The 14,873-nt window shown below is 35.7% G+C and overlaps 1 protein-coding gene across 2 annotated transcripts; it reads right to left on the reverse strand.

Moving 5' to 3' along the window:
• Nucleotides 1–1,751: 1,751 nt before the first annotated feature.
• LOC144978313 (uncharacterized) lies at nucleotides 1,752–14,867 on the reverse strand. 2 transcript variants are annotated; one of them, XM_078924182.1, is made up of 6 exons: nucleotides 14,475–14,867; nucleotides 9,179–9,301; nucleotides 8,032–8,197; nucleotides 6,869–6,983; nucleotides 5,229–5,375; nucleotides 1,752–3,263 (listed from the first exon to the last, which is right to left on the reverse strand). In XM_078924182.1, exons 1-6 carry the CDS (start codon nucleotides 14,545–14,547, stop codon nucleotides 2,355–2,357), a joined length of 1,533 nt encoding a protein of 510 aa, XP_078780308.1. In that variant the 5' UTR covers nucleotides 14,548–14,867; the 3' UTR covers nucleotides 1,752–2,354. The 2 variants fall into 2 exon arrangements, with proteins under 2 accessions (XP_078780308.1, XP_078780309.1); XM_078924183.1 differs by having other exon boundaries at nucleotides 1,752–3,260; nucleotides 14,475–14,654.
• Nucleotides 14,868–14,873: the final 6 nt, after the last annotated feature.

The raw sequence follows: 14,873 nt of genomic DNA on the forward strand, positions 1-14,873 counted from the left end.
ACACGAAAGGTGGGGCTTCCAAAACAGACATGGAGGCGCTCACTGTCAGAAGAAATGAAAATGACAGGCCTCAACTGGGAGGCTACCAACAAGATGGCCAAGGACAGAAGTAGACGGCGGACACTCGTAGAGGTCCTATGTTCCACAAGGAGCATGGAGGATTGAGTCAAGTATGTTGCGGCTATGTAGTCTAGTGGTATGACACTCGCTTTTGGATCGAAAGATCCTGGGTTCGAGCCTCGCACTCGGCTCTTTACTCACATTCTCTCACTGTACTCAGGTGTAAAATGAGTACCTGGCCGTTAACAGCGTTGTCTTTGTCCAAAAAATTGTAATAACGCCTAACAGGCATTATGTCCCATCCTACATGTTAAATGTTGCTGTTGACCAGGGACCCCTCGTAAAGCGCTTTGAGCACATAAAGCTCAATTATTTTTTTTAAGTATGTCAGTAGTAGCAGGCAGGATTATATTCTTTCTTGGCTTTCTGGGTGTGATCTTTTGACCTCTTTTGGTGGGCAGGTCACTTGCTGAGTCTTCTATCCTTCTACACGTTTTCTGAGTTGCTCTGTCTTTGTCTTGGAATTAGATTACTTGGTTTTGTCCTGGCCTTTGCCAGAGTCCTTGGCTAAGAGGAAACAGTCAAATGTATAATGTTAGTTTTGGGAGTGGGAGGCGATATTTTTTCCCTTGTATTTCATCTCCCCGTTTTTTACGGTCTTTTTTATCCCTCTATCTGTTGTTCCTAATTCAATAGGTATTTGTTATTGATCAAACATGGGTTTTACATGGGCCATGCATTGTTTTGTTTGTTATTAAGGGTTTTACGGCGCTTGCAACACATTAAGGTCATATCAGCGCCAGTAAAAAGAAGAAAATGGGAAAGTAAAAAGTTCTAGAATTACAATTAAAGCACCCAAGAAAAGGGAAGACAAAGGGGAATTGGTTCAAATAGGAAACTTGTAGATTCCAAGAGTACACTATCAAAGTACTTAGTTGGAGATCACATAAAAGTCTCATCCAGACACAAGCACAGGTCCTTACTAAGAGGAATACACTTAAATGTTTACAAATTATATATTATATGTATACAAAACATAATACAGTGCATACCAGAGAGATGATTTACAAGGAAAAAATTTCATCTCCCAAAACTAACTAAACATTTGACTGTTTCCCTCTCAGCCAGGGTATCCGGCCAGGGCCAGGACAAAACCAAGTAATCTCATTCCAAAACAAAGACAGAAAGCATGCTGGAAAACAGCTAAGGGGATAGAAGACATAGTAAGTGCCTCCCTGCCCACTAGGGAGGCCAGGAACCAACCCAGATAGAGAGAGAGAGAGAGCTGACTTGGAACAATTAGTAACCAATGTCACTGTCCTTGTCATATCTTCACTTTTATTGTCATCGAATGCAATGCTAGAATGGGAAAGCTAATCAAAATGGGGCAAAGTTATCTCTGTAAAGCTGTTAAGGGCTGGGATTGCATAGTTCTGACAAATCGTTTTTCCTTCCATTTTTACAAGGTCACTAGGACAACATGAACTTAGGTACCCTGGTTTTTTAGGGGTTTTTTCGTATTTTTTTACTAATAACATATAAAGATGGGGACAGGACCAAGAAAGAACTTTGACTTACATGAAAACCAACCTATTCAACCTCCACTCTACTTCTACACCAAGTCAGCAGAGGAACAATTTTAAACAATTGGAAAAAAAAAAAACAGATAATTGAAAAGAATAAATCAAATATTACCTGTAATAACGTTTAATTTTCCTTGTCGAAAATATTTATTTATTCAATATTAATATCAACTGCTTTCATAAACTTGATGTCATTCCTATCTAATTCTTGGCAATGACATTTGCTGACGACCATAATTCAATTCTTGCTGCTCTTATAAACCAAGTGTTATGTGTCCGTGATTCGGATGAGACTGTCAATAGATTTAAGGTGTCTTAACATAATACATGATCAACATTATCATAAACAGAAATCTGTCATTGTGTATCTTTGTTCTTAATTGTCTTGTCATATGAATTGATTTCTTTATCATTCATTCCATTCCATAAAACTACAATCTATCTCAGATCCAGTGAGATATTAAAATACTTGGTTTAACAAAAATTTTAATTCAGTGACATCACAAATAAAAATGGCTGCAATCCTTAGTCCTGACATTCTCATTGTATCTGAATCCATTTTAGGTGTGATATTATTTCATCAGATATTGAATAGTGAATTCTATAATTCTTTTTAATTCCTTTCTTTTTCTGATTGAAAACAGCACAAATTACTTTTTGTAACTTGATTAAAAATCTACAGAATGTAACTACTAAAAATTGTAACAAGTTCTAACTTTCACTTCTCCTTTTCTTCTTTTTCTTTGAAGCTTTATTTTCTGTACAAGATGCTTCTGATGGTGCTACAACGAGGGATGAATCCACATCTTCATTCTCGATTTTCCTCTTCTTCTTTTTCTTCTTCTTATTTGTTTTATCATCTGAACAATTTTCATCTAATTTTCCATTTATGTCAATGTTTGAATCATCATCATAAGTTTCTTTTTCCTCCGTTTTCCTCTTCCTGTTTTTCTTTTTCTCTGTTTTTTCACCTATACAAGATTCCTCTCTTCTGTTGTCCCCATTACCATCAACATCTGTTTTTCTCTTCTTCTTTTTCTTTTTCTCTATTTTTTCAGTTGCAAATGAAGCGTCTTCTTCACATTCAACATTCACAGTTAAATTATCATTACAAATTTCTTCAAATTCAACTTTCTTTTTTATACTTTTCTTTTTCTCTTTTTTATCTTTAATGAAAGACTCATGGGTACTCTGATTAATATGATCAAGGGCTGAATCTGTCTCTGTGATATCAAGAGTTTCTGTTTTCCTTTTCTTTTTCTTCTTTTTCATTTTGATACTAGTTTCACAATTCTTTCCCTCTACCTCAGCTTTTTTATCATCATTTGAATATTCCCCTGTTATTATGTTTTCATTTTCATGATTGTCCTCTTTGTTGACTAAGGAATTGCAATTTTCTGCGGCTAGCTTCGCATTTTTTGCTTTCATTTTCTGTGAAAAGTAGTCCTTTAATGAGCAATTGCTTGTCACATAACTGTTGAAGTCTTGTTTCTCGTCATCTTGTGTGTCTTGTTTCATGGTACTATACATGTCACTGTCCTGCTCATTCGTCTGTTCTTTAATAGGTTCTTGTGCATCAGTTTCCACGTTCATATTTTTGTCTCCATCTTTTTTCTTCTGCTGATAGAAAATGAAAAGAACAAAAATGTAAGCGGAACAAATATCATATTAATTTTTGCAGTTAGGATCAAAAGAAGTTTACAAAATAAATTGTCTAAGATGACCTTTAGTTTATAATATGGAGATGATAATTTGTTTTTTAACATCAGTTCTGAACAAAAATAAAAATAATTAATATGAGCATCTATATTGTGCATTTCCATACATTTACCATGTTCAATGCACTTCACAATGCTTCATCTATCCCCATAGTAGACCATACGAAAACAGTTCATACAGTACACGTGACCTGTTACTCGGCATCCTTTTTCACCGACTCTCTTACAATCTCTATCTATAGACAGGTACTTATTCACACAAAACGAGAGTGTAGTAATGAGTGTAAATGCCATACCCGAGAGAACAAATGCTGGGACCAGAACCTTTCAGACTCCAATTTGACCACTGAACACAATTAACATTGGGAAAAGTTAACAGTTTCAAAAACTTTTAATATCCATAACCAATCTTCAAATTTCATTTTTTGAAAGGAATCTCAACTCTACATATTTGGAAACAATATTGATAGCCAAGCCATAAAATCTTCTCATACTTTCAACATTAAATGTTCAGTGCCATGTTTAGTTTGGCCTTTACCATGTCTGTAAAATCATCTTTTCCAAAAGACCACTGGTTACCTCAACAGATTTTTTAAAAAATATAATCTATGCCCTTCCTCAAGAGATGTCACTGCCTCAAATTCTATGAAGTGAGGGAATATTACAGATAATCCATCAAAAAAAATGCCTCATGTCAACAGGAAACACCCATGCTGTCCAAAGTGAGCAAATTGGGGGTTAACACTCTTACATAAGGGGGAAAAAAACTTCAAGACAACATTTCAACGTGAAAGAGGAATGGAGGTCGATGTGGAACCAAGACAGCCCCAGGGGAGGCGACATCATACCCGACCCAACAGAAAGAACACCTGGCTTTCTCTGCAATAGCCGAAAATGCTGGGTCACCTCCAACCGCATTTTGACAGGACATGGCAGAACCGCAGCTAACATGCATAGATGGAATCTGAGAGAATCAGATGCATGCCGTCATTGCCAAGGAGGCCCTGAGACAATGGACCACATCGTCATCCACTGCCCAGTGACAAGCCTATCAGGAGGCTACGAGACAGCCTATAAGGCAGGAAAAGAATTTGAAGAATGGATTAAAAGATTCAAAATAGAGGTGTAGCCATTCGATACTACTACATAAGGGGAAAAAAAAAGGAAAGTGCCTGAAGTGGGACTTGAACCCAGGAGCTTCCAGACCACAGTGCAATGCCTTACCCCTCGTCCCACCTCATGATAACAATAGTATAGGTGAATGATAAGAAACATTGCACGCATGTTTTGGACAACTGGTGCAAGAGGAAGAGCCAACATGGGCGCAGAGAATGAGAGTGAAAGGCAGTCAGATGAGAACCGTGAAAAGGGGATTCCCTGTGACAGTCGCAATCATGCAGAAAAAGTGTGAGAGACAGTTTCAGTAATGAACCATGGTTTTGTGTTTTCGTTTTTTGTGGGTTTTTGGTTGGAAGAAAATTTCTGGAAAATTTCTTTTATCTATGATGTTTCCCGTGCTAAAAAGTTATTGAGTTCTTGGATTACAGACAATTGTCCGAGAATTTACAGGCCTGCTTTACACGTGTCATAGGTGTACGGCATTTTACAAGATGCTAAATAGTGTGAAAGAGTATCAAGATATAGGCCGAGATAGATACCCCGAGCATTCTAGAAAAAAAAAATAATAATAAAATAAAATACCTGTAAATTATAAAGAAGAAATTCAGCCCTATATGGCATGTCAGGCAAAATAAATATATTGTAAAGTTTATTAAGCATTGTGCTTACTATCAGTGTGTGCTCTGTATATGGGCATTTTTTAAAAATTGTCCAAATCTTTTATGGACAGGAAAGGGACATGACTTACTTTCAAATTCTTTAATTTCTGTGCAAAATAGTCTTGAACACTATAACTACTGGTCACTGTTTCAACACCATGTGATTTGTCTATGTTTTTATTTTGTGACTCATTCTTCTCTTCTGTGCTATCATTGCTTTCTTCTTCTGGGTTGGTCTGAAAATATAATTTTGATATTTAAATTGATGTTCTCTGAAGTACTGAGAATGGCAAAAATTGTTTTGTCAAAGTAATATTAGGTCAAATTTATTCTTAAAATTCAAAAGTCAACAAAATACATGGTTATCTGAATAACTAGAAAAGTTCCAATTTCTAAACTTAGCAAAGTTAGCACATTAAAAAAAAACAACATTGTCCTTAGAGTGATAAAATAAGATATTGACATCTCGTCCTGAAATGAGAGGATGCTTGTTTTGCCCAACCCTGGCTGCGATCCTTTGTTAACCAGCTAACCTCTGCACGCTGGAAAAATACAAATTAAAAAATTTGGTCAGAAAAGTCATCCTTCAAATATAGATAGATTTAAATGACCCTCATCTTGGCAAAGACTCTCAACCCTGGGACTTCACGAAGTCTTTCTTAAGTCCAAGGTTTGAGAGGTTTTGCCAAGATGAGGGTAATTTAAATAGATCGATATTTGAAACACGAGTTTTTTGGCCAAATATTTTAATTCGAGTTTTACCAGAGTATGACAGTTAACTAGGTAAAAAAAAGAAGCAGATGAATATTTGTGACTGATCGTGTCAATCTGGTATTATATCAGAATGAACTAAACGTTGAAAATTGAGTTTAAGTCAAAATTATTAGAATTAGGAAATTTTATTGTTCTAGCTTTAAGAAACAAAAATCACTCTCCCTCAAGGAAGTCAATCATATATATCTTAACTCACTCAATCCTAGAGAACTTTGATATTTTTCAAAATTGGAAAATATGTATTTAAATATGAGCATGTGCATAGATAGTTTTATTCAACTATCATTAACAATGTAAAAACTAAAAACAATAGCTTTGATACTACGCCTGTAATTTGTCTCAGAAAATTGTAATAAATAGGCACAGGGTAAAAGTAACCCGGATAAACTACGAATATAGTCGGTGTCAGGGTTGAGTGAGTTAACTCAAATGTTAAAAGACAAACTATTTTTAAAGCATCAGGTTCATCCTTGACATTATACAGTGTGTAGACACAACTACTCACACCTCTTTACATAAGCTTTGTATATTTTCTACTGATAAAAACTCTTTACACTAGGCAGGATACATAAAACGCTCAATTTCAAAATCTTTCAGAAAGACCAGGTATTGAACTCCAGGGCCTTATCTCATAGGCAAATCAAAGAAACTCCAATAATCACAATAAAAGATGACATAAGAAATATAAATGAAATATTGTAGTATTTCTAATATCACAGTCTGGGCATTACATGAGAGAAAATAGACAGTCCATCAAGCATACATTTAATACTGATAGAAGTGAATAGAGGGGTTAATGCTCAAGGGGAAAATAAAAGAAAGTATCACAAAATAGATTCAAACCTGGGAATTCCAGGCTACAGTGTAATGCCTTATTCATTCAACAACGATGAATCAATATATAAATGTAAACAGGAAATATTCTAGTCAATTATGAATGATCATACAATATTACCTTTTCTTCTAAGTTCTCTACTGGTGGGACTGAAGCTTTGCGACGACCAAATATGCACTTCAAATCCTCAGCTGTCCTTTCTCGCTTGACTCCACCTCTTGAAAATCTGCCACAGCTAAATGAAAACAAATTTTAAAATCATCAAATTCGCTTCATTCAATATTAACGTTGCTTCTACCCAGTTATTATATGCTTCCATCCAGAGTACTAAGGGCTACAGAGTATTTTATTTAATTTTACTTACATATACAGTATTTAATTATCAATAACATGTCATCATTGGAAAATTGACTGTACTGTAATATGTTCTAATATTGTCATCATCGCCATTATATTTTCATTATCATCATTGTTATTCTTATCATCATCATCATCATTAACATTATTATAATTATTATAATTATCATTTATTATTATTATTATTATTATTATTATTATTATTATTATTATTATTATTATTATTATTATTATTATTATTATTATTATTATTATTATTATTATTAGGTATCCAATTACTATCTTAGTCTGCAGCATTGTATCAGTACATTTTACCCAACCTACTATGTGTCTCCATTCATATTCAGTGCCATATGGTCCTTGATTGTTGGGTTTAAAGAAAAAAAGAAAAAGCATTGAGAGCCTATGTGTTGTATGACCATTGTTTATAATCAATTGAGAAATTTTGGCGTATTTTAAGTCAAATTATAATATTGGATAAAAAAGTTTTGAATATCGATTGATTTAATTGTCCAAGGTTGTTATGATTTGCAGCATTTCTTTTTCTTGGTCACCAAGTTTGTGATCACAATTCGGACAAAGACTCGGGACTCAACTTGTAAGCCCTTAAATACAATGTCATATATATTTTTTATATCTTGCTCTAACTACATAATATCAAAAAAATTATTCTTATGAAAAGTCAATAAAAATATACTATTGATTAGGTGAAAAAAAAAAATAGTTCAACCATCAAAACTCTGAAAAAATGATTTTTAACGACTCCAAAGATCAAATTTCAAAAGCTGTTACTAAGTCAAATGGGTCAAAGATTATTCCCCACTCAGAGGTGTGTTGGAAATCATAAATGTGCTCTATGAGGTGTGTTGGAAATCATAAATGTGCTCTATGATCAATATACCAATATAACTGCTCTTTGAACTTACTATCGTCTCTGTCCTTCAATTTCCTCATTGGGAGAATTTCTGCCGCTGGCAGGACTTCCAACACCATCCTCAGTTTTGGTGGATGCGTTTAATGTGGCTAAGATCTGATCAAACTCTACTCCATGGGCAATCCAAGAATCTGCTTGCCTTGCAGTACAGCCCAATCCTGGACGGAAAATATGATAAGAATACTAAATGTAGGAATACAAAAAAGAGCACATCCTACACCGAGTGACCAAGCCCATGCTGTTCCAGGGTAAAATGGCTGGATAACAAAATAACTGGAAAACCAAACTTACTACTTCAACAAGGTGAGGTTTACAGTGATGATTTCCTAAATACCCTGTGGCTAGAAAACGGGAAAAGAACCCCCCCCCCCCCCCCCCCCCCCCCCCCCCCCCAAAAAAAAAAAAAAGCCCAGGCATTTGTATCTCATTTAAGGGAGACAAGTGGTGCCCAAGCCTTTCTTTTTCTTTGTTCTTCAAAAAATATATTTTATCACACAAATCCATATACATCCAGAATTGATCCTGCATTCAGTAGCTTTAAACAGAAGCAATTTCTTGCTACACTTTGGGTAGGATGTAAGTCTCTCACATAGTATTTTCCACAAACTCTAAATGACCCAGCTACTCTATCATTGGAGTTAATTGTAAAAATGTTACATCTTTTTTTATGATATGCTGAAATCGTTTCAATTAACTTATATGTGTTCCGATTAACCAGTAGAAAGTATATCTCAAAATATTCTGTCACAGCCAGTTCATTCCAATTTTACAAAGAGACTGTTCTGATTAAGCAGAGCTCCCTGAATATTTCTTAACCTCCAAGATTGAAGAAAAAATTACATAATTTATTCAAAATAATTGTCTTTTTTTTTGGGGGGGGGGGGGGGGGGGGGGGGGACAATATAAAAATTATTTGTCTTTCTATTAGTTACTCATTTACATTTTTTTTATTTTTGCTTATGATTTTTTTTTTCCATAATTGAATTAATTAAATTGTGAGGTGGTCTGAAAATGATTTTTTAAAATAAGGGATCAAAGAATCAGACTTATCTTGTCATGTTAGCTTATTTACAATATCAACATTTTCAGTTACACATTTCTAACATTTGAAGTTTCTAAAACATTTTTGAACCACATACCTGCTGAATTACATTTCATAGAAGCCTTGACAGGAGCTACTCGCCCATCCTCATTGGCACCAAGACCAGCTCCTTCTTTCCATCCCATTTTTCTCAACATGGACTGACCAACTGAACTGGTATCTGAAGAATAAAGTATGAATTTATAGGACCTTTGGTGTAATCTGTTAGGTTTAAAGAAAAAAAACAAGTTATTGTCAATTGATTGGATTTTGTTAGCAAGTTTAAGCATGGGATTAAGATAGATTTAAGTTTAGCTTCTTATGTACCATTGAGATAAAACTTACGTTTTCCAGCAAGACTTTTGGATTTTCATGGTTGGGATTATAATTGCCTTGGTTATTTGGTTTAATCCTATTACTTAAATTAAATCATTACAACTTGGTATGTCAATGTTGTAAAATTACAAATTTGGCTTTTCATTGAACTTGCCTATGATATTTTTTGGATGAAAGTAGTAAAAGATGGGATTCTTTCAGACATCTTGTATACTGCTTATCTGGAGTCTGCTACGCCACATCACAGTAATTTTGATGGTATTTAAATCAAAATGATTTTTTAACAGGTAGGGGTGAACAACTAACCATCTCAATTTTTTTCACTTTAGGCAAGAAATATCAGGTACAAGAAACAAATATCTGGAAAAGTTTAGAAGCCTATAGCCAGACTGATGTAAGTCTGAAATTGTATCACAATCAAACCAATTTATTAAAATCAAAATCTATATACACGATATTTTTTTTTAATATCTTGAAAAGTGACACCTCTAAATTGTTTAAAAAGCCCGCTGCAAATTTGCCAAACCGAAGACGTAATTGTAAAATTTTGATGTCATTTGTAAAGCTTTATAATAATGTATAGCCCTTTTCTCTGTGATTAGATTTTTTTCTAATGTCTTGAATAATAATCTAGATTTGAGCTTTTTGAGCTTTTTCTGTTCGATATTTTAATTTGCTAGTCAAAAAAGGATAACACATGAGAAATGCAGTGATAGCCAATTTCAACCTCAAAAATAGTCAAATATGAGCAATTCTCAAAAGGTGGTCCATCTATTGATTGTCGACTTTATTCTTCTTTTTTTTTTAATTTGAAACTAACCAGGTAAAAAAAGCTTTACTCTATCTGGAAAATGGGAAATCAAGTAGATAGTATACATAAAATCATAATGTTTGACTGAAGCGTATATTTTTGAAACAATTTTGAAATTTTTAAAATGAGTGAATTTTAGTCGCATTTTCTTTTCACTATGGCATGAGTGTTTTCTAATCAATATAAACAGCGCCAAAATTGATTTACATCATAAAGACTGCTTGATATGGATACATGAAACTCGAAATTACAGTTCTAAGTCCTTTTAATATTTTCAGTCTTTTGGAAATAAAATATTTGGATTTATATAAGGCTGACTTGGACGTCACACACTAGGTCATATGGCAACATATTTTCGCTGGCCTTGTATACTTTCAATCCTGTTTTTTTGTGTGCTCAACGATAATGTGGAGTGAATATTTTTATGCGTGTCCAGAGGTTTTCATCATCACCCAACCGTTGGTGACCACGCTCAATATGGCTGTCACAAAGTCAAATCGATAGAGATCAGGCTCATTGCAGGAAATTCATATCTACACAGACATAATAAGGTGTTCTGTTGTCTCACGAGGCACTAAGTACAGACAAGAAGTCAAGAATAACATAATATATAATTATATTAATTAACTTTGCTAAATAATATGTCACATTGAAATTATTGATAAATTACTAATTTTATGACGTTATCAGTATCAGGGACTTTGTAAAAGACAGTATTAATGATTTTTTCTTATTAACTTAAAGAAATGAGACACAATGTACTAAAATTGAAATACAAACACTAAACACACATAATATTAATATACATATACACATCTCTCTCTCCCATATCATATGTAGGAACATATTTATTGTTGTGTTTCAATGTGTTCCAGTTTGTTGTTGTTTGGCTATTGAGTTGTTGTTGTGAATTGTTCTCATGCTGGGTAACCTTGGGTGTCATGGTGAGTTCCATTCACTGTTGTGTGTTGTTTCTTCCCGTGAGTTTGTGACGTCACAAGGGGTATAAAAACAGGGTTGCTTTATTTTCCAAGCTCCTTTAACTACGAAACGGATAATGGATATTTGATTGAAATTCAAGTGTTGACTCTGTTTCTTGTACCGGACGAACATACCCGGACTAATCGCGTAACTACCCACTCATGTGGAGATACATGCCTTGTGCATATTATTTATTTATTTTATTTTTCATCGTGAATGAGATGTAAAAATCTATTCACGACACATAAACAACCAACAATAAAGAATTCTTCCTTTATTCTGTGCCTCAAATGTACACATAAACAGTTTTGTTTTGGCCAATCAATCAGCAAAGTCCAGTCCGCACTCGTGCACCGTCGCAAACCCACCGGGTAGCATCGTCACAACACACCGTTCGACTAGATGTTCTGCCGTCTCAGGTTCTTGCCCACAGCGGGTACATCATGGTGGACAGTCAGAAAGACCCCACCGATGAAGCGCACTGGCCGTGAGGCAGCTCCTCGACCGAAGCCGATTCGCCGTCACCCAGTGTCTCCTCTTAGTGGTATCAAAACCTGGCAACTTCTCACCAAGCTTAGAGGAGGTAACGTCCCCGCCCCCACAAGGGATTGAATTCGTCCAAACCAACTTCCATCTCGTATGTGCAGCTCTAGACGTAGTCAGGGATTCTGCGTACAAGGGTTGCCGGCACTTATTTCGGCTCGAAACGGCGGCGCCGTCCATTATGCGCATCAGAGGGTATCCCCATTCCCTCTCTCTTTGATCTTACTCAGCCAGTTTCCCATGCCCGTAATCGTCTCCCTCCGGGGCCCTACAGTCGAATAAGTATAAGAATAATAACTTCCATAGCTAAAAGCCACCAATTGGGCTATTCTCACCCCGGGTGAGAGAGCTACCCTTTCGCTATTCTAAACCCAGGGCCCCAAGTGAGAATAGAGAGGTAGCCTAGCCTAGAGTAGAGACGTCCTAAATTTAAAATCAAATCTGAAGACTGAAGAAGTCAAAGTCTATAACTTATAGTAAAAAGGTAGCGTCAATTGCCAAGGACCTTGACAATTGTCAAATCGTCAATTGCCAAGGACCGTCTCAGTTCATCAACTACGCATGTGTACTTATAACTGCCACGGAGTACCTTTAGTGTCACGAAGTGATGTATTGCCACAGAGTGATGTTATTAATATTAATATTAATTAATACTCTCTTTTACTCTTCTCTCTCTCTTTCTCTCTCTCTCTCTCTCTCTCTCTCTCTCTCTCTCTCTCTCTCTCTCTCTCTCTCTCTCTCTCTCTATCTCTATCTCTCTCTGTGTCATTTTCTCTCTCACACACTATCTCTCTTTCTGTCTGTCATTTTCTCTTTTCCTTCCCTGTGTCATTTTTTCCTTTGTGTGTGTATTTCTCTGTCATTTCCTCCTCCTCCTCTCTCTCCCTCTCTTTCTCTCTCATATTTCCTCCTTTTGTCACGGACCTTGCCAGTTGGTAAATCGTCAACTATTTACTATTAACTGCCACGGATTTATGTTAATTGTTCCTTATTAAGACGATGTGCAGTATATTTCCTTTAAAAAAAGGAAATCTTACTTTTTAAAAAAAAATCTAGGACTTGGCAGGGATTTGTCACTTCATTCTTCTGGGGTTTTTTTTTTTTGCTGAATCCGAAATCAACAGCAATTTTTGTTTTGATTTTGATTTTAATATTATTTTAACTTGTCTTTGAATTCATGAAAAGACATAAAAATTAAAAACAAATGCCAAGTTTTGACTCGATCCTTTCCACAACGCTTGACAAGGAATGAGTGAATGGAAGAAAGTAGAAAGTGGCGTGATTCGAGATTCGTATGCGTGCAAATCGAGGCTCGACTGAAATCACCACATGCAGCTGAAGAGTTCCAATTTGACTCCTTGGCAGCTGATGAACCGTCAACTACCAAGGACTCACTCCTTGGCAATTGACACTTCCTAGAGAGCTGAGCCGGTGTTACCAATACTTAGCTTCTATAACCAGGACAAATCATTCGTTTGGACAGAAAAATAAATAAAAACTTACCGCTTACCATCAAAAGCAGTTTAGATTTGAAGATGCATTTGTTTTCTATCAAAAAACATTCGGTAATGGACAATCCTTGATGAATTTCAAAAGTTGTGTTGAAATTATATCCTAATTGTTTTCATGATTAATTCCTCGCGAAATTGTGTGGGCCCCGTTTCTGTTATCAAGGTTCCGCCTAGCCAGGCAGGGTTGCCAGATCATTTTTGAGTAAGAGACCAAACTAGCTATAGCAAGAAGCCAGATTCCTCGGCAGGAGCCCAAATACCACCAAACCCACCTTAGCCTCGCGAAAACTCTTTAGATTTGTTAAACAATTTAGATAGGATAAGGAAAATTCGTATATATAGAAGCATTAGCAAATGCAATCTGTGGCGTTAGCACGTGTTGCATTTAGATATTTAGATTGCCAAATAAAATAAGTTTTACCGGTACCAGAGTAAAACGATATAACGGGGAAAGTCAGAGGAAGCCAAAAAGTTGGTTACAGGAGGCCAAGTGGCCAAACCAAATTTTGGGAGGCCAAATGGCTTGGGAAAAGGCCAAATTTCTCAAATTTGGCCACCAGGCGGCCAAACTAGCAACCCTGGCCCCAGGTTTTTAAAAAAGTTTATTGGGAAAAAGATACGGAACAAAGTGTCCATAGATAGGTATGCAATTTGGTGCATTAGTGCAGTAAAAAGGCCTTTTTTTCTTTTATTCAATAAACTTGACTGCTGGTGGACCCTAGGCCTCTCTACAAGTCCAAGAAATAATACTCACTTTTTCCCTGCTCCAACGAAAATATCTACCCCCTACCGGTCTAATTATTTGTAGCAGACGACAAATTTCTCAAAACGGTCACGTGACACTGTAAAAAACAACACAGGAAGTCCATGAAAGCTTATTTACGGCATTTCCTTTGAACCGTGTAAACAACAAAATTTCGTTTTCATTCGACTCAACGGGTCAGATTGGCCGGTATTTTTTAACGAACTAAAGTTCTGAAAAATCAAAATGTTTCTTAGAAAGTTGAAAGATGCTAGTTTTTGAAACAGAGGTAGGTTTAAAAAAAAATCTTTATATTTTACGTGAATGCATGCTCAAGGCGAGTTGGACGTGCAGCGGAGGTTGGTAGGCCAAAGGCCCACCTCTCTAGTAAAAAAAAGTAAAATCTCAACAAAATATATTGCAAACGCACCTTTTGCCCATGTCATGTTATTAGGATCGAGTCCAATCTTCTGTTTACGTTTTTCTCCAGCAAGAAGACCCATTTCTTCCTCTTTTCCTGCCCACTCTAGAGTCAAGAAACTGTTGTCCCTACCCTACCTACGTTACAATGGAAGCAAAGGAAACGTGCTCATCAATGTTTATTGTTGATACATTGACCTTTAATGAACCTATTAGATAAAGAGCTCTGTCGTAGTTTTATACATTCGTTTTATTCAATTCATGCATTCGTAATTAACATTCTCTTCATTTCTGTTTTAAAAAAGCCTTCTTGTCTCCAAAAACCCTGCTACGAATATTAACAAATTCTTTAGATGAAACCAATGCTAAATAGTAAAACAGCGAAATATCCTGAAACTTGAGCAAACTG

This window comes from Berghia stephanieae, chromosome 8, assembly GCF_034508935.2.
Source record: "Berghia stephanieae isolate SIO BIC M18660-M18661 chromosome 8, UCSD_Bste_1.3, whole genome shotgun sequence".
Lineage (NCBI taxonomy): Eukaryota > Metazoa > Mollusca > Gastropoda > Nudibranchia > Aeolidiidae > Berghia > Berghia stephanieae.

Bases quoted from the DNA above. Each gene is read 5' to 3' on its own strand.
- LOC144978313 (XM_078924182.1), bottom strand. From the start codon at position 14,547: ATGGGTCTTCTTGCTGGAGAAAAACGTAAACAGAAGATTGGACTCGAT. The intron at 8,198-9,178 runs GTATGTGGTTCA...TTTTCCGTCCAG, and splicing joins TATGAAATGTAATTCAGCAG to GATTGGGCTGTACTGCAAGG. The intron at 3,264-5,228 runs GTAAGTCATGTC...ATTTTCTATCAG, and splicing joins AGAAATTAAAGAATTTGAAA to CAGAAGAAAAAAGATGGAGA.